This window comes from Helianthus annuus, chromosome 10 (genome assembly GCF_002127325.2).
Source record: "Helianthus annuus cultivar XRQ/B chromosome 10, HanXRQr2.0-SUNRISE, whole genome shotgun sequence".
In the NCBI taxonomy this organism is placed as follows: Eukaryota; Viridiplantae; Streptophyta; class Magnoliopsida; order Asterales; family Asteraceae; genus Helianthus; species Helianthus annuus.
Window position 1 is genome coordinate 180905837 of NC_035442.2, and position 23823 is coordinate 180929659.

Genomic DNA, 23823 nt, shown 5'->3' on the forward strand with positions numbered 1-23823 from the left:
TATTATTTAGTAAATATCTAATTCTAAGTAATGATTATTATTAATAATACTATGCTATTAATATTAATTAAAATTCAAAATTGATAATTAAAAAAATACTTAAAATTTTTATTAAAAGAATACTTCAACTTTACTTTTAACGTCAGTTATCTATAATTTTGAAACCTATGATTTTAATACTTTTTAAAATGAATAATTATGTTTAAATGTTTTCATATGACCTATAATTTTCATATTCCACATATTAGTTGCGGTTTCCGATTTATTCTGGTATTTTACAATAATTTATGCTTAAGGTGAATACTATGAACTCCTGAGTTCAATCACTTATTTGTAATAAGATTTTTGTTTCTTTTTTAATGGGAAGTCTTTTCCGGTTGTAACGGTTCATGTCAAGACGGGTGATTTTTTACGGGTCAAAAGGATATGAGTCATGTTAGGCCAACGTTTCGACAACTTTTGTGCATTCTATTTTTTTATATATAGACATTTTGTAATGTTTGATGTATTGTTAATGACTAACGAAAACATATTATCAAAATTATGACATAGGATTTCTTTTTATTAAAACGATAGCATTAAAATACTTTTGGCACATTTGGTCATTTCACTTTTTGCTTTTAAAAAAATGAAACATGTTACTCAGTTGAATCTTTCCGATAAAATACGACTCTAATTTACCGTTTCCACTATCATATGTAAAATGTAATTTCAGTTCTATGATGTATTTAGAGATTTATGATATACATATATATATATATATACACACACAGTTCGTATAATACGCGGGTCTATAACCTAGTACAACTAGTTTAATACCCGTCCGTTGGACGGGTTACGTACATTAATGTAATATAACATGAATGAATGAATGAACACAAAGTAATAAAACAGAGCCACCACATCCTTTGATAAAGAATTCTTAGATGTGCGACCTTTTTTAGGGATACTTTCATCGATTGAGACAGTAACAACTCCATCTGAATCTGGGTCGATTTCGGTTTCCTCTCGATTGTCTATGTCTGTCCTTATTTCTGCAGAATTTGATGCATTGTCGCACAACAACTGCAGAATGGCTAACTTTCTACCTGCAGAGAGAGTGTAATAATCTTTTTCCCACACGTTAACATAAAATTCTTTCCATTCTTGCCCTTCTGTGTATCTCATAGTCGTTAGACACTGTACTGTGAGCACTGGCCAAGTTAATGAATCAAGCAAGCTCCAATCCATTAATCTGAACAAAAGAAGAGATTTTTCAATATATATGATAACGACTTAATGAAAACAGGAAATAAATACCTGAGGCATTTTGATGCAAGCTCAGACCCTTCTGAAGAGAGAGTTTCCACATGACTCTTCAAAGCGCGAATAAGGGAAACATGAATGGCATCCAACAATGTATTATGAACAGAACTATTAAGAGCACCAACAAACTCATCAAGTCCAAAAGGACTTAAGAACAAACAAACGCTAAACGACCGCAGAAAGCTATATACAGATAGAAGGTGTGACACATCCTCCTCGGGAACCCCGAGATTTCCAGAAGAAGGCGGCAACTGTGGCGGTGGGACCCAAGGACGTTCAACCTCCACCACATCAACAGACAGCTCGTAATCACTTAAGTCGCTGGATGATTCACTGTCCACCTCAACCCGATCCGCACCAACAGCAAAACTTTCAACCTTATCAGCATTGGCATCATTATCATTACTCACAGTTTCATCCTTATCATCCTCTGTTGATTCAACAGCATAATCATTCCCAACATTTTCAACCTTCTTGGAAATAGCATCCCGTCGAACTGACTCGTTCTTACCATACTTTTTCAATACATACTGATCAAGAGACTTCTTCCGTTTACGAAAAGCAACATCCATTTCATCGTCCCCGACAAGAAGCGCTTTCGCTTCATGTGTTTCCAAATCCTCAAAATCCCCATCTTCGTAAACAACCCTATACAATCCAGTATCATACGAAATAATCTTCCCAAGAAACTCACCACACTCAAACGTCTTCTTCACATACCGCTCGATAAGCACAACCGACCTAATGGCTAGAACCGTTTTTCTCGCCGTTTTCTCCGGTTTATCCACATCTTCCCCGTCCTTCCTCTTCCTTTTCCTCCCTTTACGCTTCCCCGCCGCAGGCTCCATACCCCCACCCCTTCCGTTCAAAATGGGTTCACTCACTATATATTTATTATTTACTACACAGCCAAAAAAAAAACATCTAGAATAGATAAGACTGATGTTCGATATGAATTGAGTAGTGCGAGGTGGCAAGTTCAACAAACTTCCTTATGATAGTCAATATAATCTATGTTTATCTCTAACATATCAAATGGTAAATACGAGTCAAATGAGATAAAGCGTTTAGTTGGACTAATGGTGAGACTTACCGATAAAAAAAGATTCATTCCGGTTAACAAAGACTGAGGCGCATTTGCAACACAATCAACAGACAGTTGTGACACCCCAAGAAAACCAGTGAACGATGCAACCTATCTAGCTTCCTCAGTGGGTACGTACTAAATTTGGGGACGAAATTTCTTTCAAGTTGGGGGATAATGTGACAACTCGAGTTTCTGACTTTCACTTTTGCATTTAATGCACGTTGACTTTGACTGTGTAGTTGTTTGACTTGTTTGACCTGTAACTGTGCATGTTATGTTATAATGAAACGTGTTGTGAGTATTGCATGTTATGTGTTAATGATATAATGTGAACCTATTAGTACACACTCGAACTAGCTAAGTCTTGTATAACTTTCACGAATCAACCCGACGAAACAGAAGTTGATTCGCCAACAGCCACTCGACGAAACAAAAGCTTGTTTCGCCAACCCAAGCTCGACGAAACAGAAACTGTTCCGCCGGCCCAGTTTCGCCGAAAGCCCAGTTAGGGCCCAATACGTGTATGTACGTATAATTACTCGGAACGACTTCCACTGGCACACTTTAGCAAAAACAGAAAACTATTGTGCTTGTATGTTACTAGTGTAATGGGAATACATGATAGTATGTCAATAGGAGTCTTGATGCGATATGCCATGGTAATCGGTTTGTGGTATTCATAAATCTAGGATTCATGCTAGACATCGGGGCTGTGATGATGATGTTATGATAGGGTTATGATTGATCCATGATGATTTCCTGTGCCGTATGTTTACTGTATGATGTTGATGACGGCAATTAGGGTTTCTGTGTTGATACTGTAACTGATTGGCATGATTGACGTCATTAATATTTTACGTAACTGATGTGTTGACGGAACTGATATTGACGAAACAGGGGAAGTGTTTCGCCAAAGACAGTTGACGAAACTGGATTTTGATTCGCCAAGGGGGTTTTGACGAAATAGGGGGGGTGTTTCGCTTAGGGTAGTTGGCGAAACAGATTATGTTTCGCCGACCTGTAATTCGTCAACTTGGTGAACTGCACAGTAACCTAGTTAGACTCTGTTAGAAGTTAACTGTATTAACTAACTGCTGTTAAATGATGAACATGACTTGCATAATCTTGAATACGTGCAATGTGCTACTTGGTGATATGTCTATACGTGAACAAAATGAATACAAACTGATTGTGTATACGTGCATACCCTAGGACGTGATTGATTTACTTCGAGCACATACTTAGCATACCGAGCAAACCCAAGGTGAGTTCACACAACCAAGGCATGGGGTTCCCGGGTGGGAATGGGATTGGATGACTTATTGTATATACTCAGATGGTAGAACCTAACGATAAGATACGGCTAGACTAGTAACACTTATTGAACTGATCTTCGCACACCTGCCAAGGGTTGGCCGCGATATTATGACTGACTTCGCACACCTGCCTTAGGAAGGCCGCGAACTAAATTTACTAATCTTTGCACACCTGCCTGGGAGGCCGCGATACAAATAAACCTAGTCTAGGATACTTGGGAAAAACATCCCCTAATATCTTCGCATACCTGCCTGGGAAGCCGCGATGGAAACTAATACGATACATGACATAACGAACGAACATACTACTACTCACACTTTACTATTTCTGAACTATTAACTGTGAACTCGCTCAACTAGTTGTTGACTCTCTGCTGCATGCCTTGCAGGACCTTAGGTACTTATGGAGCTTGCACTAGGAAGGAGCAGGTCGTTGTGGAACATGGATCGTGGATGCCATGTTAAAACGTTTAAACAATCAAACTTAACATTACTTTGGGTTTACATTTACATACTTTGGATTTTCATTATTACGCTTCCGCTATTGATACTATGTTTGGTTTAGAACATCAATTGTATTGAATTGGGTTTTACGAACTATCTTATTTATATTATGCTATGTTCAATATGATTGATGGCTTGATCCTGGTCATGCCACGCCTCCAAGCGGTGGTACTCCGCGTGTGGATTTTGGGGGTGTGACAGATTGGTATCAGAGCCATTGGTTATAGAGAACTTGGTTTTAATATGGGAAAAACGTTTTTATTAAAACCAGACTATAACCAGAACAGTGCTCTCAACGATCCACAACGACGCTTCGCTCCACGTGCAAGACTCAACATCCTAGGTAATGAGGTTTATGTTTATTACCTGCTTGCTAGAACTACATAGAACTTTGCTCGTAGTATGCTAGATTACATTGCTTACTATACGTCACTACATGAGAATACCTATGTGCTTACACTCTTCTGTCATCGCACTACTCGCGAACCTTTCTCACTTACTCTACTTTTACTATGAAGATCATGTCTGGACGTGTGAACATGACTCAAGCCCAGTTGACGGCACTTATCAATGAACGAGTAGCTGCGGCACTTGCAGCTGCACCAGCAGGTAGTATACCCTGCGGATCGGATACACACTAGGATCTTTGAATCCTACACTCCTAAATCAACCTTTGTATTTAATATTGTCCTATTCTATGCACAATAGGTCCAAACGCTCCACAACCTGTCTGCACATTCAAGAACTTCATGGACTGTCGTCCAAGCACTTTCAGTGGCACCGAGGGGGCAGTGGGACTCCTCCATTGGTTTGAAAAGCTCGAGTCGGTATTTGAGATGTGTGAATGCCCTGAGGCTCGCAGGGTCAAGTACGCCACTGGCACGTTGGAAGGGATTGCGCTAACCTGGTGGAACGCGCAAGTTCAGATCCTAGGGTTGGCAGCTGCTAACGCCACACCCTGGGAAGATTTCAAAGAACTGATCAAACGAGAATACTGCACGCGAGACGACATCCACAAGTTGGAGGATGAGTTATACCACTTGAAGATGACGGGGTCAGAGATTGAGGCTTACACGAAACGGTCAAACGAATTGGCCATCTTGTGTCCAACGATGGTGGACCCTCCAGTTAAGCGCATTGAGTTGTATCTCAAGGGGCTTGCGCCAGAGATTCAGAGCCACGTGACGTCGGCTAACCTCAAAAACATCCAAGACATTCAGCGTCTTGCTCATCGACTCACCGATCAGGCAGTGGAACAGAACAAGCTGCCAAAACGCATCAGTGCGACCACTACTGCCGTCACTATTTCTGCTACTCCCAGTGACAACAAGAGAAAATGGGAGGGGGTTCCAGCAAGGGATCAGTTTCTGTTCAGTCTCAAGCACAGCAGCGCAAGACAAATGACTACCAGAGTCCGAATCAGCAATCATCAGGCAGTCAGGGATAGGGTGGATATCGGGGAATTCACCCATGGTGTAGTAGGTGCAACAAACACCACAGTGGAAGATGTCGCAGGGAACGTTGTCAAAGATGCCTCAAGATGGGTCATGAGGCTAAGGATTGTAGAAGCTCACGGCCAGCAAATCAGAACCAGCAACTCCCACCGCCAGCTCCACAGAACCAGCAGCAGCAGCCACAGCGTGGAAACCGGGGATGTTTCCAGTGTAGGGCTGAAGGCCACTACAAACGTGATTGCCCTCAATTGAACCAGAACCAGAATCGCAACAACAACAATAACCAGGGCAACGGGAACAACAACAACGGGGGAAACAACAACAACAATGGCAACGAAGCTCGAGGTCGTGCTTTTGTGCTGGGTCGGGGCGACGCAATGAATGATCCCAATGTGGTTATGGGTAAGTTTCTTCTCGACGATATTTATGTTACTGTCTTATTTGATTCGGGTGCTGATACAAGTTATATGTCCTTGAAAATGAGTAAATTGTTAAAACGTACACCAACACCCCTAAACACCAAACATGTCGTAGCATTAGCGAATGGTAAAAGTGTAGAAGCCGCACATGTAATCAAGGGTTGTAGCATCGTTTTAGCTGGTCAGACCTTCTCGATTGATCTTATACCCATAGTTTTGGGTAGTTTCGACGTTGTCATCGGTATGGATTGGTTATCCCAACATCACGCAGAGATTTTATGCAAGGAAAAGATCATTCGTATTCCTCGCTCTAGTCAAGAACCTCTCGAAGTTCAAGGCGACAAGAGTGGTGCTGTGGTTGGCATCATCTCTTTCTTAAAGGCGCAGAAATGTTTACGAAAGGGGCACACTGCAATTCTGGCACTTGTCACTGATGCATCAGCAAAGGAAAAGAAGCTGGAGGATATTCCAGTTGTACGTGATTTTCCTCAGGTGTTTCCTGAAGATTTACCCGGTTTACCGCCTCACCGCCAAGTCGAATTCCAGATTGAGTTAACTCCTGGAGCAGCACCCATAGCCCGCGCACCGTATCGTTTAGCTCCAACCGAATTGGTAGAACTGTCGAAGCAGCTACAAGAGCTCTTGGAAAAAGAAGGACGGCACTTTCAGGATGTGCATAGACTACCGGGAACTGAACAAGGTGACGGTGAAGAACCGTTATCCTCTTCCGCGTATAGACGACCTATTCGACCAGTTGCAGGGGTCGAATTATTACTCCAAGATAGACTTGAGGTCAGGGTATCATCAGCTGAGAGTCCGGGATGAGGACGTCTCCAAAACCGCATTCAGAACTCGCTACGGTCACTACGAGTTTCTGGTCATGCCATTTGGGTTAACGAATGCGCCTGCCGTATTTATGGATCTGATGAACAGGGTGTGCAAGCCGTACTTAGACAAGTTCGTCATCGTTTTCATCGACGACATTCTGATTTACTCCAAGAGTCAGGAGGAGCACGAGCAGCACTTACGATTGATCTTGGAACTTCTACGAAAGGAACAACTGTACGCCAAGTTTTCAAAATGCGACTTCTGGCTTCGTGAAGTCCACTTCTTAGGCCATGTGGTGAACAGGGATGGGATTCATGTCGATCCATCCAAGGTAGATTCGATCAGGAACTGGCCTGCACCGCGTACACCAACGGAAATACGCCAATTCTTGGGTTTGGTGGGTTATTACAGACGATTCATCAAAGACTTTTCGAAGATCGCACAGCCGCTTACACTACTGACACAGAAAGGTGTCACTTACCGTTGGGGAGATTCTCAGGAAACCGCTTTCCAGTACTTAAAGGATAGGCTTTGCAGCGCACCTATTCTTTCCTTGCCAGAGGGCACGGATGATTTTGTGGTTTATTGTGACGCGTCAATACAGGGTCTTGGGTGTGTATTGATGCAACGGGATAAAGTTATTGCCTACGCTTCGCGGCAACTCAAGGTTCATGAACGGAACTACACGACGCACGATTTAGAGTTGGGAGCTGTTGTTTTCGCGCTTAAGATATGGCGACACTACCTGTACGGTACCAAGTGCACAATTTACACCGATCACAGGAGTCTCGAGCATATCCTAAAGCAAAAGGATTTGAACATGCGTCAACGAAGATGGGTTGAACTTCTGAACGATTACGAATGCGCCATCAAGTACCATCCTGGCAAGGCCAATGTTGTGGCTGATGCCCTCAGTCGGAAAGATACTACACCTAGGCGTGTACGAGCTTTGCAACTCACTATTCAGTCTAGTCTTCCTCCACAGATACGAACTGCTCAGATAGAAGCATTAAAACCCGAAAACGTCAAGGCTGAAGCCTTACGCGGCTCAAGGCAACGAATGGAACAAAAGGAAGACGACGCCTACTATGTAACGGGGCGTATTTGGGTCCCACTTTATGGCGGTTTATGAGAGCTTGTGATGGACGAAGCACACAAGTCTCGCTACTCGGTACATCCAGGGTCGGATAAAATGTACCACGATCTCAAAACAACATACTGGTGGCCTAGCATGAAAGCCCACATCGCTACTTACGTCGGCAAGTGTTTGACATGTGCAAAAGTCAAAGTGGAGTATCAGAAACCAGCGGGCCTACTTCAGCAACCCAAGATACCGCAATGGAAATGGGAAGAAATTTCCATGGATTTTGTTACAGGCCTACCCAGATCCCAGCGTGGGAATGATACCATATGAGTGATCGTGGATCGACTCACCAAGTCTGCACACTTCCTGGCAATAAAGGAAACGGATAAGTTCTCCACTCTTGCAGACATCTATCTTAAAGAAGTTGTTTCGAGGCACGGGGTGCCCACCTCCATCATTTCGGATCGGGATGCACGATTCACGTCAGAGCTATGGCAAGCGATACATAAATCTTTCGGCTCACGGTTAGACATGAGCACAGCATATCATCCTCAGACGGATAGACAGACTGAGCGAACGATCCAGACTCTTGAAGACATGCTTCGGGCATGTGTTATTGATTTCGGAAACAACTGGGAAAAACATCTCCCTTTGGTGGAGTTCTTATACAATAACAGTTATCACACCAGCATACAAGCCGCTTCATTCGAGGCATTGTACGGGCGTAAATGTCGGTCACCTCTCTGTTGGGCAGAGGTGGGGGATAGTCAGATCACGGGTCCAGAGATTGTAGTGGACGCCACGGAAAAGATTGCACAGATACGACAACGCATGGCGGCAGCACGCGACCGTCAGAAAGCCTACGCGGATAAGCGTAGGAAGCCATTGGAATTTCAGGTCGGGGACCGGGTTTTACTTAAAGTCTCACCCTGGAAGGGTGTGGTACGTTTTGGCAAGCGGGGCAAACTAAATCCGCGGTACGTCAGACCGTTCGAAATCATTGAGAAAATAGGCAAAGTGGCCTACAAGCTAAACCTACCAGCTGAACTCGGTGCAGTTCACAATGTATTTCACGTGTCGAATCTGAAGAAGTGCCTATCAGATGAGACCCTCATAGTTCCTTTTAAGGAACTCACTATCGACGAGCGGTTGCAGTTCGTCGAGGAGCCAGTTGAAATCACGGACCGGGATGTTAATGTCCTCAAAAACAAGAGAATCCCTCTTGTTCGAGTTCGTTGGAACTCCCGTCGTGGCCCAGAGTACACCTGGGAACGCGAAGACCAGATGACAGAAAAGTATCCCCAGTTATTTGAAACCAATACAACCACTGCTGAGGCTGAAGCTACGACCACGGAATTTCGGGACGAAATTCCAGATCAACGGGGGGAAGATGTGACACCCCAAGAAAACCAGTGAACGATGCAACCTATCTAGCTTCCTCAGTGGGTACGTACTAAATTTGGGGACGAAATTTCTTTCAAGTTGGGGGATAATGTGACAACTCGAGTTTCTGACTTTCACTTTTGCATTTAATGCACGTTGACTTTGACTGTGTAGTTGTTTGACTTGTTTGACCTGTAACTGTGCATGTTATGTTATAATGAAACGTGTTGTGAGTATTGCATGTTATGTGTTAATGATATAATGTGAACCTATTAGTACACACTCGAACTAGCTAAGTCTTGTATAACTTTCACGAATCAACCCGGCGAAACAGAAGTTGATTCGCCAACAGCCACTCGACGAAACAAAAGCTTGTTTCGCCAACCCAAGCTCGACGAAACAGAAACTGTTCCGCCGGCCCAGTTTCGCCGAAAGCCCAGTTAGGGCCCAATACGTGTATGTACGTATAATTACTCGGAATGACTTCCACTGGCACACTTTAGCAAAAACAGAAAACCCTAGAGACTGCTCCCTCTTTGTGGACGGCAAAGTGTGTTCCGAAGCCCCCAAGTCGACCAAGTTCCCATTCTATTTGTTGTGGTTAGTGCTTAATTCTTGTGTGATTATTTGAGCTTGCTATCATTAACCGTGTTTGATTCAAATCCATTAGGATCGATGCTAGTTAACGTTATACCCATGACCGATTGATAAATTGGCTAAATGGAATCTATTATTGGTTACGGTTTTCTTATGTCGGATTTGTTATATGATGATCGGAAACTATTGTGCTTGTATGTTACTAGTGTAATGGGAATACATGATAGTATGTCAATAGGAGTCTTGATGCGATATGCCATGGTAATCGGTTTGTGGTATTCATAAATCTAGGATTCATGCTAGACATCGGGGCTGTGATGATGATGTTATGATAGGGTTATGATTGATCCATGATGATCTCCTGTGCCGTATGTTTACTGTATGATGTTGATGACGGCAATTAGGGTTTCTGTGTTGATACTGTAACTGATTGGCATGATTGACGTCTGATGTGTGTAAAATGCAACATATAAAACACATCAATTAAGGCATAAAACTAACCCTTTTTTAGTACTAATGTTGGAAAAAGAGTGTTTTTGTCTTCCTTTTGTATTTTCAGGATGAAATGAGCTCAAAATCACAAAAGAAGCAAAAAGACCACTAATTCTACCATAAATACAAGAAAAGGAGCCAAAGTAGACTGCCCGGACCCTCAACGGCACCTCCCAAAGCAAAAAGGAAGAAACAGAGTCTGAACACGCCCCGTGTCCAGCGAACACGGGGGCGTGCCCAGGAAGCAGTAGAAAAGACAAACCAGTAGAAGCTTCCATTGCCCACCACGGGGCCGTGTCCAGCGAGCACGGGGGCGTGGTGAAAGTACAGCAGGCGCATTAATTGTAATTCGCAATTACAATTAATGAGGAGAGAGAGTGTCAGGCGGGCACGGGGCCGTGTCCAGCGGACACGGGGCCGTGTCCAGCCTTCTGTTCAGCCTATAAATAGAGGAGCTTGGCTTCATTCTCTCTCATCCCTTGGCACACCACCTCTCTCACACCTCATCCACCACCCACCACCACCATAACACCATCATCCACCACCATCATCCATTGTCCATCGTAGAGTGTGTGAGTCGTCTCGGGATCCAAGATTGATCATAAGAGTTCTTGACAATCAAGGCCATGTTTGCCTAAGTCTCTTACATCACTTGGTGAAGACAAGTGTTTAGTATAATACTTTTTTATTTTTAATCTTTTGCACTTTTTATTTGGTTTTGTATTAATCACTTTTTATCGTTTGTCCGTGGTGTCTTGGCATTATTTTACTGTCTATATAAAATAAAAGATTTTCACCATTCATATCTACACGGTCTATATGGAGGTATGTTGGCTACCTGGTCGGGGGTTAAGGGAACGGTTTGGTAAAGGTCTTGCCCTTGTTCAGCGTTTAGAGGTCCTGCTTGGGACCTGGGTCAAATTTAGTAGGATCTCCTTCAATGCCCATAGGTATTGGATGGCGGGGATCCAAACTCTTTGACCCCCTCATAAGTTAACTACTATTAATACTATAACCCGGCTATTTAGGACTGTATCCCTGCTGACTCAGACTACTTAGCCGAGGGTAACGTCACCGCCAAAAGTGGGGCCTACCACAATTTGCATTAATAACTTAATTCATTATCTTTCAATAATCCGACCCTTTAGGATTGTATCCTTGCTGACTCAAACTACTGGGTTGAGGGTAACGTCGCCTTCAAAAGAGGGGCCTACTACAATAACTAAGATAATCTCTTAAACAAGTGCAAAAGTGCAAAAATAATCAAAGGTTATACTAATACACGTGTCGGATCCAAGTGATTCATCTTGTCTATCTGTTTTTATTTTATTTTATTTTTCAGCATTTAGTTAGCTTTTATTTTTCTTAGTTTAAAACATTTTTCTAACTTTTTGATTTGATTAGACGTTGAGGATAAACCGGTACTAAAAGCTCTTGTGTCCTTGGACGACCTCGGTATCTTACCAACACTATACTACGTCCACGATGGGTGCACTTGCCCATATGTGTGTTTAGTGTTAGTGAATATCGTGTTTTATAAATTTAAAACTTGGCTAAAAGTGTAAAAAGGGCTTAATTATATATTAAAAACATATACACACTGACACGCATCAAGTTTTTGGCGCCGTTGCCGGGGACACAAGGATTTTAAGAAAGTTAGGAATCAACGGCCTAATCATATTTTTATTTTTCTTTAATTTTTTAGGATTTTTTCTTAGATTTTCAGCTTCTGCAGAGCTTAGCACGGGGCCGTGCCTGGTCGGACACGGGCCGTGCTCAGCAAAGTTACTGGCAGTTTTTGTTTTTCAAAGTTACAGAAGGCTGACCACGGGGCCGTGCCGGTGCAACACGGGGCCGTGTCCAACTTCCAGTAACTGGGATCTGGAAAACAATCACTGTATCTCCGACCACGGGGCCGTGTTCGCTCAACACGGGGCCGTGGTGAACCTTCTGACCGACATTCTTTTTTGTTTTTATTGCAGGACTTGGAACCCGACACCATCCTCACGTAGTGTATGAGCTCCAGTTCCAATAAAGACATAAAAGAACCGCTAGAGGAACCCGAACGCTTTCTCAGAAAAAGGTTAAAAGCCAAACACCAAGAGAAGGTTTCGGGTGATCCACCCCCAATGGCGGACCAACGTACCCTTATGGATTATCTACGGCCCACCGTAGGTAATCTAGGCGCCGCTATCAATGCTCCGAATGTCGAAGCCAATAACTTCGAGCTTCGACCGCATTTGATACAAATGCTCCAAAACTCCGCAACCTTCCACGGGCTTGCGGACGAGGATCCTCATCTACATATAACTAATTTCTTAGAAATATGTGATACCTTTCGGATCAATGGAGCATCAAACGACGCCATACGCCTCCGTATGTTTCCGTTCTCACTAAAAGACCGAGCAAAAGCTTGGCTCAACACCCTCCCAGCTGGATCGGTAAACACCTGGGATGAACTAGCCCAAAAGTTTCTATATAAGTATTTCCCTCCTTCTAAAACTGCTAAATTAATGGCTGAAATTAACACATATTCACAAGAGGACGGGGAATCCTTATATGAAACATGGGAAAGGTTCAAGGAGCTATTACGTAAGTGTCCCCATCATGGCCTCGCAATATGGCAACAAGTATCCACTTTCTACAATGGATTGTTGCCACACACTAGGCAGACACTTGATTCTAGCTCCGGGGGACTTTTAGGTAATCGACGCCCACACGAAATATATAATCAAATTGAGGAAATTGCTCAAACCAATTTTCAATGGCACACTCCCCGGGGAAATAAGTCTATCGCCCCGGGCGCCCATAAGGTCGACGAAAGCACCTCTTTACAAGCCCAAATCGAGGCCCTTTCTTCAAAAATAAAAAAATTAGAAATGACAAAAACAGTCTCGGTTATGGCTTGTGAAGGGTGTGGTGGGTCACATGAAAATTGGAGTTGCATGAAAGAAACGGACGATCAACAAGAAATGGTAAACTACATTGATAATAGACCTAGGCCGTCGGGTCCTCCAACGGGAACTTACAACCAAGGATGGCGAAACCACCCAAACCTTGGTTGGAGGGAAACCGGCAATAGTAGTAACCAACAAACCCAACGAGCAAACTTTCAGCAATCAAGAAATGAGTCACAAAATTTCACTCAACAACAAGGTGGACGAGAAAGGCTCGAAGATACTATATCTCGCCTCGTCTCCGACACTGAAAAGAAAAACTCGGAAAGATTTCTACAATTAGAATCTAATTTTAGGAATCAACAAGCTAGCATTCAAAACATAGAAAAACAAATAAATCAACTAGCACAAAATTTTTCCGAGAGACCACAAGGCGCATTACCTAGCAATACCGAAACAAACCCAAAGGCGCAAGTTCACCTCATCACGCTACGAAACCGCACCGTAGGGCCTGCAGAAGTACCTCCACCAACGGAAGAAAATATGCCGACACATCTGCAGGAAAAGAACTCTCCCCCATCACCAGAACCTACCAAGGCTCCTCGAGTTCCATACCCCGGTAGGTTAATTCGTCAAAAAACCAATGAGCAATTCGCAAAATTCGAAAGTTTGTTAAAACAATTGCATGTCAATATTCCTTTTATCGAAGTCCTAACCCAAATGCCCAAATACTCTAAATTTATGAGGGACTTCCTTACACATAAAAAGAAAATTGAAAATTTGCAATTAGTTAATTTAGGCGAAGAATGCTCTGCCCTCGTACTCAATAAACTACCCCAAAAGAAAATCGATCCCGGAAGTTTCACAATTCCATGTTCAATAGGGGAATCACCCGTTCGCAATGCCTTGGCCGACTTAGGGGCTAGCATTAACCTCATGCCCTCATCAATGTTCAAAAGGCTTGGCTTGGGAACCATGAGCCCTAAAAAAATAAGCATACAACTCGCTGATCGATCAGTCAAGTTCCCACAAGGTGTCATCGAGAATGTCTTGGTAAGGGTAAGCAAATTCGTTTATCCCGTTGACTTTGTCATACTCGACATGGAGGAAGACACCGAGGTCCCCCTTATCCTAGGGAGACCCTTCCTTGCCACAGCACAAGCAGTGGTAGACATGAATGAAGGGACACTGACTTTGAGGTATGGGGACGATGAGGTGAAGTTCGGAGTTGGGAAGAAAATAGAAGACGACGACCCAATCAATTACATGAAGGTTATTGATTCAAGCTTGGATGCCGCTCTCCGACGGTGTAACTTGGGAAGCAAGGCACTCCACTCAGAAGATATATAACCAGGAATCGGGTCTAGCCAAGGACCCTTATAAACGTGGCGCACCACGGAGGCATTCCGCGGATCTATCCTTAGTTTAGTTTAGTTTAATCTTTTAATTTTTGCAGAATAAAACACACTCATGGTGGTAATGGATGAAAAAGGGAACGAGAAAAAATGGAACCATGCACGAACAACAGAGCAACCCGACAAAAATCTCCATTACAGAAGGCTCAACACGGGCCGTGCCCAACCAACACGGCCCCGTGCTGAGCCCCTGCAGAAAAATCACCCAGTTCAGGTAACTGGACACGGGCCGTGTTCAGCGGACACGCCCCCGTGTCCAGGCTTCTGTTTCAATTCTGTAAATTTTGTTACTGGCACTTGACCACGGGGCCGTGCCCGGTCAACACGGGGCCGTGTCCAGAGTGCCAGTAACACAAATCTTTGTTTTTAAACACACTTTTACACATTCTAATCAACCAAAAACTTTATTTTTGGACACATTGAGGACAATGTGTAATTTAAGTGTGGGGGGGATGCTAAAACCTTGAAATTTTGCAAAATCCTAAACACAAGCCTTACACAAAACTCTATTGGAACCGCTAAACACCCCAAATTTTTTCAAAAACTTTTTCATTTTTTATTTACTTGTCTTAGTTTAAGTTGGGAATAACAAGTTCTAAAAAGGTTATATTTTTACAAGTTTACAACCGATAGCGTCGTGATAAAAAAGGAACCAACATAAGAAAATTATGAAACGGCATAACAAGTCTAGTTTAAAATTCGATTATATATGCTTGGTCATATTAAAAACCCATTCCCACAAAAGTGAGTTTTGAGCCTTTATTGAGCATAAAAATACACATATTTAGATTAAATGCTCATTTTTCGTTTCTTGTGTGAATAGCCGCTCGGTCCTTACAAATCTAGAACTTGCCACGACGATACATTCCCGGTCCTTACCAACTTAAACCCAAGTAAGTAAATGATGGAGGCATTAGGACTAACTATTTTTCTTTCAAAACCATTATTTTTCATTTTTTTTTACCTACCCAAAATCCCCCTAGAAAACCCCTTTGAGCCTAAACCTTTCATTTCATTACCCCAAAACAATTTTTTTTACCCACCAAAAACCTTTTTCATTTTTCACCTTTATTTTAGTAACAAGCTCGGTTTTTCATAAACGTGCCCTTTTATGTGACGATCAAAAAAAAAAAAAAATTATATATATATGATGATGAAGTCAAAAACAAACAAAAGCTATAAAAAGCTTGTTTGGAGAAATACTTCAAAAATAAAAAAAAGTCACTAAAAATAAGGTACTTCACGAAAACCGGCGCTTGTTACGATTTTTCGCCTTTTTACTAACCACTAACCAACCACCCACCTTTAAACCCAAGCCTTCACCCAAAAAGTCCTCTTGATATTTACAAAGGTAAAAAGTTAAAAAGGAGGAGGATTGATCGCTTGGCAAGCCTATGGAAGACGTAAGTTCCGTGCCGCTCTCGAGTGATTCACTAAAATATACACCTTCGGCCGAGTGTTGAGTGATCTCCCGTGAGGTATGTGAACTTGTATATAAATGGGATTTTAATAAGGCATGCTATGCCCAAATAAGTAATTTATCTTATGAAAAGTTCAAAAATAAATCATAACGAATAGGATTGTAAATCAATAAAAATAAAGCTTATAAAAACCTTGGATTCCCGACACTCTAGGACAAGCTAAAAACTTCTCTTCTACCTATTCCATTTGGGAGTGTAAGCCACATTTAAAGAGTTTTGCTTGAGGACAAGCAAAAGTTCAAGTGTGGGGGTATTTGATGTGTGTAAAATGCAACATATAAAACACATCAATTAAGGCATAAAACTAACCCTTTTTTAGTACTAATGTTGGAAAAAGAGTGTTTTTGTCTTCCTTTTGTATTTTCAGGATGAAATGAGCTCAAAATCACAAAAGAAGCAAAAAGACCACTAATTCTACCATAAATACAAGAAAAGGAGCCAAAGTAGACTGCCCGGACCCTCAACGGCACCTCCCAAAGCAAAAAGGAAGAAACAGAGTCTGAACACGCCCCGTGTCCAGCGAACACGGGGGCGTGCCCAGGAAGCAGCAGAAAAGACAAACCAGTAGAAGCTTCCATTGCCCACCACGGGGCCGTGTCCAGCGAGCACGGGGGCGTGGTGAAAGTACAGCAGGCGCATTAATTGTAATTCGCAATTACAATTAATGAGGAGAGAGAGTGTCAGGCGGGCACGGGGCCGTGTCCAGCGGACACGGGGCCGTGTCCAGCCTTCTGTCCAGCCTATAAATAGAGGAGCTTGGCTTCATTCTCTCTCATCCCTTGGCACACCACCTCTCTCACACCTCATCCACCACCCACCACCACCATAACACCATCATCCACCACCATCATCCATTGTCCATCGTAGAGTGTGTGAGTCGTCTCGGGATCCAAGATTGATCGTAAGAGTTCTTGACAATCAAGGCCATGTTTGCCTAAGTCTCTTACATCACTTGGTGAAGACAAGTGTTTAGTATAATACTTTTTATTTTTAATCTTTTGCACTTTTTATTTGGTTTTGTATTAATGACTTTAATAACTAGTTACTTATGTTGAAGGTGATCTTTCCTTATCGTTTGTCCGTGGTGTCTTGGCATTATTTTACTGTCTATATAAAATAAAAGATTTTCACCATTCATATCTCCACGGTCTATATGGAGGTATGTTGGCTACCTGGTCGGGGGTTAAGGGAACGGTTTGGTAAAGGTCTTGCCCTTGTTCAGCATTTAGAGGTCCTGCTTGGGACCTGGGTCAAATTTAGTAGGATCTCCTTCAATGCCCATAGGTATTGGATGGCGGGGATCCAAACTCTTTGACCCCCTCATAAGTTAACTACTATTAATACTATAACCCGGCTATTTAGGACTGTATCCCTGCTGACTCAGACTACTTAGCCGAGGGTAACGTCACCGCCAAAAGTGGGGCCTACCACAATTTGCATTAATAACTTAATTCATTATCTTTCAATAATCCGACCCTTTAGGATTGTATCCTTGCTGACTCAAACTACTGGGTTGAGGGTAACGTCGCCTTCAAAAGAGGGGCCTACTACAATAACTAAGATAATCTCTTAAACAAGTGCAAAAGTGCAAAAATAATCAAAGGTTATACTAATACACGTGTCGGATCCAAGTGATTCATCTTGTCTATCTGTTTTTATTTTATTTTATTTTTCAGCATTTAGTTAGCTTTTATTTTTCTTAGTTTAAAACATTTTTCTAACTTTTTGATTTGATTAGACGTTGAGGATAAACCGGTACTAAAAGCTCTTGTGTCCTTGGACGACCTCGGTATCTTACCAACACTATACTACGTCCACGATGGGTGCACTTGCCCATATGTGTGTTTAGTGTTAGTGAATATCGTGTTTTATAAATTTAAAACTTGGCTAAAAGTGTAAAAAGGGCTTAATTATATATTAAAAACATATACACACTGACACGCATCAACGTCATTAATATTTGACGTAACTGATGTGTTGACGGAACTGATATTGACGAAACAGGGGAAGTGTTTCGCCAAAGACAGTTGACGAAACTGGATTTTGATTCGCCAAGGGGGTTTTGACGAAATAGGGGGGGTGTTTCGCCAAGGGTAGTTGGCGAAACAGATTATGTTTCGCCGACCTGTAATTCGTCAACTTGGTGAACTGCACAGTAACCTAGTTAGACTCTGGGTTTACATTTACATACTTTGGATTTTCATTATTACGCTTCCGGTATTGATACTATGTTTGGTTTAGAACATCAATTGTATTGAATTGGGTTTTACGAACTATCTTATTTATATTATGCTATGTTCAATATGATTGATGGCTTGATCCTGGTCATGCCACGCCTCCAAGCGGTGGTACTCCGCGTGTGGATTTTGGGGGTGTGACAACAGTGTCCCTTCATAAACAATCACCCGATCTGCTAGATAAGTTGCCATTATAAAATCGTGTTCAACCACAAATGCAGTCTTTTTAGCGTGTAGTATAAATCTCTTTATAACTTTGGAAGCAACAATACGCTGCTCAGAATCAAGGTATGCACTTGGTTCATCTATCAGGTAAATATCCGCAGGCTGGAAAACACCACACCAGATCATGACGATGATAAATAACCAACGATTTTTGTTGAGTATTAATAAACAAATAACAGAATTAATTAATTACCTTGCCAAGACACAAGCACAAAGCAACTCTTTGCAATTCACCACCAGAAAGAAATATTGACGACTTCTTGATCCATTAACTGCTCGATTTGAAGAGGCTTCATGACATCAGAAACAAACTGAGGGTGCATATACGAGTCACGAATCTTTTGATGTAACAAACGCCTGACTGAATTAGGGAACTTGGGACTGATCTTTTGAGGTTTGTATGAGACATTAAACTCAGGTATCTCCGTCTCAGAGCCTTCTATGGTATCAGGCTTAAGTATACCAGCCTGCAATAAATATACCGACATAGAAATGCAATATAACCATCTATTTACTTATGAATGGTTGATTTTAGCCAATAGCTTAAAAAGAAACAGGCTAAGGGTTGCCCAAAGTAGATTATTGATGCAAAAAACCCTACTAAATGACTTTATTTAAAACTAAATTATTATTGAAATAATATAAACTGGTTATCATGTTTGACATACTAGCTAAAAACTTTAAATTTTTTTGAACATAAAGTGCTTCAGTCAGACGGGTAATAAGTTTATAAAAATTAAAAGGAAACAAATGTTGAAAGTACTTTATATTATTATTTATAAAAGGGGTTCAGGTTTACCAAACCAGACTTGTAGTTCAATCCCTGTTAGCAATGGCTCCGGTCAACCAGATTCAACCCGTAGTGCCATCCATATTAACAATGGTTCAGAACAACCAAGCCCGGCCCGTTTGGCATCCCAAAATTAACAATTGTCAATACTTTTAAAAAGAAATAATGTCTCACCAACATACGAATAAACGTGGTCTTTCCTGTTCCATTTTCACCAAGCATTACTATGATCTGAAAGTCCGTGAACTCACCCTCAACCACTTTAAGTTTGAAACCACCTTGTGTTTTAGACATAGTTGGGTATTTATAGCGTGCATATGTTTCAATTTCTTCAGCACTCTCCTGTGGTGTTTCAGCTACTTTTTTCCTCATAGATTAAAAATAACATTTCAAATAAAATTAATGAATACCGCTGGTGAATTAACGACAAGAATGATTAGAAAAAAAGAAGTAAAAAAATCACCTTAAATGTAAGAGATTCGTCACGAAAACGAAGGTTTTCTGTGGGCACATACCCTTCCAAAAAGATATTAATTCCTTCTCTGACAGAGAAGGGTAGTGTCACAACACCATATGCACCAGGCTTCCTATAGAGACAGCAAATGAAGTCTGATAGGTAATCAAGCACACTCAAATCGTGCTCCACAACAATCACGTAGCTGAAATTAAAATGTCACACCATTAAGCATCTTAACATCACCATATACAGAGGAGACAATACTTGTGAATGGGTCAATTAAGATTGGGTTCCATCTCAATAACCCATCATCTTGCCATCTCCATAAGGCCAACTTAAAAATTGCAAAACATAAATGGTACAGTAACCTGTTAGGTCTAAGCAAAGATCTGATAACTTGAGCAGCTTTAAGCCTTTGTTTGACATCAAGATAACTTGAGGGCTCATCAAACATAAAAATCTCAGCATTCTGTATGGCAACAACAGCAATTGCAAACCTTTGAAGCTCCCCTCCAGACAAATCGCCAACATTACGATCAATAACCTGATTCAGCTCAAGATAAAAAAAATTAAGCGTCAACCATAACTACACCACGTAATAAAAAAATGATAGGGGTTCCAAAAGGTTACATTAAAACGGCCCAAATTGGGTTTCAGCTTTCCAGCCAAAACTTTGAGAGCTGTAGACTTTCTGATTCCATTTGTTCCAACCAAACCGAGAACTTGCCCAGGCCTCGGGACAGGCTACCTATGCAATTTGAAGGTGTTGGCCCCATAACGATGAGTTGTATCTTTATCCAAATCTTTTGGTAAATTGATGATCTCAATTGCATCAAACGGGCATTTCTACATTAACAAAGCAAGAACATCATGCATGCTTGATCTGTGATTACTGTTAGTAAAATACACATGGTACACAAACCTTAACACATATACCACACCCTATGCAAAGCTACCTTTGATTGAGAAGTGACCTTAATGCATAGCTTACCTGCCCAAAAAGCATAAGCATCAAAAAGTGTCTTTGTACCAATAGATCTTGGATGCATAACCATTGAAAGTAATTAACTGTCATAGTTAACACACTATCCATGTGAGTTAATGATTCTTCAGCTAGAGTCAATTGTTTATGCCACCAAAGGCAAAACGGTGGTGATTGGAAACAGCAGGAAAGAATCAGAAGAAATAAAAAATAATAATTTCAGACTAAGAATTCACTAACCTTGAACTCGCGGGAGGAGAACTGAATCAGTGGAAGGCATCCTGGTTTGATGAACTGCACCAACTGATGGAAGTTCGAGAACAGAAAAATTACAATCATAAGAAACCCTAATTTCAATCTAGATGCTTACCCTATCAATTAGATCAAACCCTGCTCTGGAGAACTCTGTCAATCGTAGGAGGCATCTACTTTCTTGCATTTTTTATTTGGAGATAGAACCCATGATTTATGGGTGGGTGAGAAGCACAAATCGGCAATTACAAGAGCATGGGGGAACCGTCGTCAAGGAGAACTCCACTTCAGATTTCCTTCTTGCGCTCATCATTCTACATTTAACCTCTTCAAACCCTAAAATTAGGATAGAGTGGGCAGTTGAATTGGCGGTTTACCAGGATTGTAGGAGGCTGGAGTCGTGGAGGTCATGAGTGAAGCAAAACCACCAGCTTGAATTGTGGAGAGAATGGGCAGAAAAAGACGGTGGTAACCACCTGTGAAGAAACTGCCTTGAACTTCTTTGAACTGCTATTATGGAAGTTATTTTTTTGTGAGTTTAAGTGGCTGAGATTTTATCTCAGCAAGATCTAATGGTGGAGAATGATTTGAAAAACAGTTAGACTTAATGGGTTTAACATATATATATATATAATTATATATCAAGGCTTTGAAACTAATATAAATTACTTGCGTATAATAAATCAAATGCTAGGATGTGTGATAATTAAAGCCCAGATTTCCTTCTGTATTAATTATTTATGTATCGTATTAAAATCGTGTTTAATATCACTTTTATATTATAGTCCACGTGAATGAAATCGTTTTAGATGATGCAAAAGGACTTGCTTTTTTTTTTCGCGAACCATGTATCACAATTTTATGGATTCAAACAATTTATTGGATTTTATTCGCATAGTAACTCAACAGTATTCCTTATTAATATCATGGTGTCAACCTTCAAATATCATGCTTAACTCCTTGATTTTTGTTGTTTATTTCTTGATTACACAACTAAGCTATTGGACTTTAGACTAACAAGGATGGTCTTGAATGACATGACACGTATGTTACCTGAGTTATGGGCATGCATGGATATGTTGCTCCTGGTCATGAGACGTAATATCATATACATATATACAAAATGAAAGTTGGATTTATTTTAAAAGCCTGATGATGTTTATAGCCTTGGAGTTGTACTATTGGAACTTTTCATATAGTCGCTTGGGTTAGGCCTCAACGAAAGTGTCCTTGAAAACTCAACCTAATAATGGACCCGAGACTTGAGGGGATGTACTCAGAACTTGGTTCCATAGGCCTAAAACAAGTCCAGATAATTGTTAGAACTCTTGAACCACTACGGGTCTAACGACAATCAGATTGAACCCTTTGTGTAGACAACTCCAAAATAAAATCAAAAGGAAAATTAAAAAAAATCCAAATCAGAACCCTTATGATGAAGACGTTCAAATGCATAGAAGAAAATCACCCTTGTCTTCACATATCATATACTCCTATTTGACACAAATGTACATGGGTGTCAATAATTGCAACAAAGTTTAGAAAGAATAGATGAGACTTAAGTACAGGACAATTTCACTTAAAACAGTCGTAGAAGTAATTAGTTTATCGATTGGATAAATAATCAAGGAATTAACCGATACAATTCATGATTGGAATAACAAAATGAACTAACAAACATGAGAGGTCGAAATGTAGAACAAAACACGAAGAATTACAATAACTCTTCTCAATTTAATTCCAAACATTCATGGGTGAAGATCTTTCTTTTTGGTTATACAAAAATGAGCAATTCTTTCAATTATATAAAGTTTCAGATGCTACTAAAGTATGTTCGGTAGCATTCTTTACAATGGTATTGTCATTCTATAAACAAAATAGTGATCTAAACCTAAGTTGGGTCCTGCTTGGAAAACATGGTTTGGAAACCCTTTTGATGATCCAATGTCTGAACTAAAAGTTTGAAACACCTCAAACAGAATCATGATTCATATGATACCATCATTAACAAATTACAACTACCTCAAGAATATGCACTGACTATAAAGAGTATGATATCAACGTGTATATAGATTTGATGAAATTTACATGTACAAAATGTGGCCTATAAAGCCAAAATGAACAGCCTAACAATGGGAAATACAAGAACATTAATTAGGTGACTTTGGAAAATACAAGAGCAACAATTTAAAGACAATGAGAATTACAAGAACATTAAATATTATCTCTTAACTCTAATCTTAAAACAAAGACACAGAAAATGACCGCAACCAAGTGGTTTGGTGAAAGTGTATGCCAACTCATCAAAGGAGTTATATGTTGAACTCGTAGTGAGCCATCATTAACTTTCTCCATAGCAAAATGATAATCCAATGCAACGTGTTGTGAGTGATAGACTGGATTAGCACACAAGTATGTGTCTCTTGTGTTGCCACAGTACAAGGCTAGAGGTTGAGAATAAATAATGCCCAAATAAGTAAGAAGATTTTGAACTCAAGAAACTTTAGATGTTGCATTAGCCAGAACCTTATATTGAGGTTTAATAGAGGATAAAGAGACCGACTTTTGTCAGGCTGATCGCCAATAGATAATTATATCCAACGTATAAAAGATATGCA

At 40.9% G+C, this 23823-nt stretch overlaps 1 protein-coding gene and 1 non-coding gene across 2 annotated transcripts; both read right to left on the minus strand.

The window, feature by feature from the left end:
• Positions 1–807: 807 nt before the first annotated feature.
• On the minus strand, positions 808–20533 carry LOC110883621 (ATP-binding protein Uup; the record flags this gene model as incomplete). Its single annotated transcript, XM_035978446.1, is given in 8 exon segments — positions 808–1234; positions 1300–2163; positions 18645–18826; positions 18918–18968; positions 18970–19191; positions 19689–19877; positions 19981–20173; positions 20340–20533. Coding segments are annotated over 8 exon segments (2322 nt in total), but the record flags the coding sequence as incomplete, so codon positions are not given.
• LOC118483469 lies at positions 12977–13083 on the minus strand. Its single transcript, XR_004870758.1, has one exon. It is a non-coding gene; the product is annotated as a small nucleolar RNA R71 (small nucleolar RNA).
• Positions 20534–23823: the final 3290 nt, after the last annotated feature.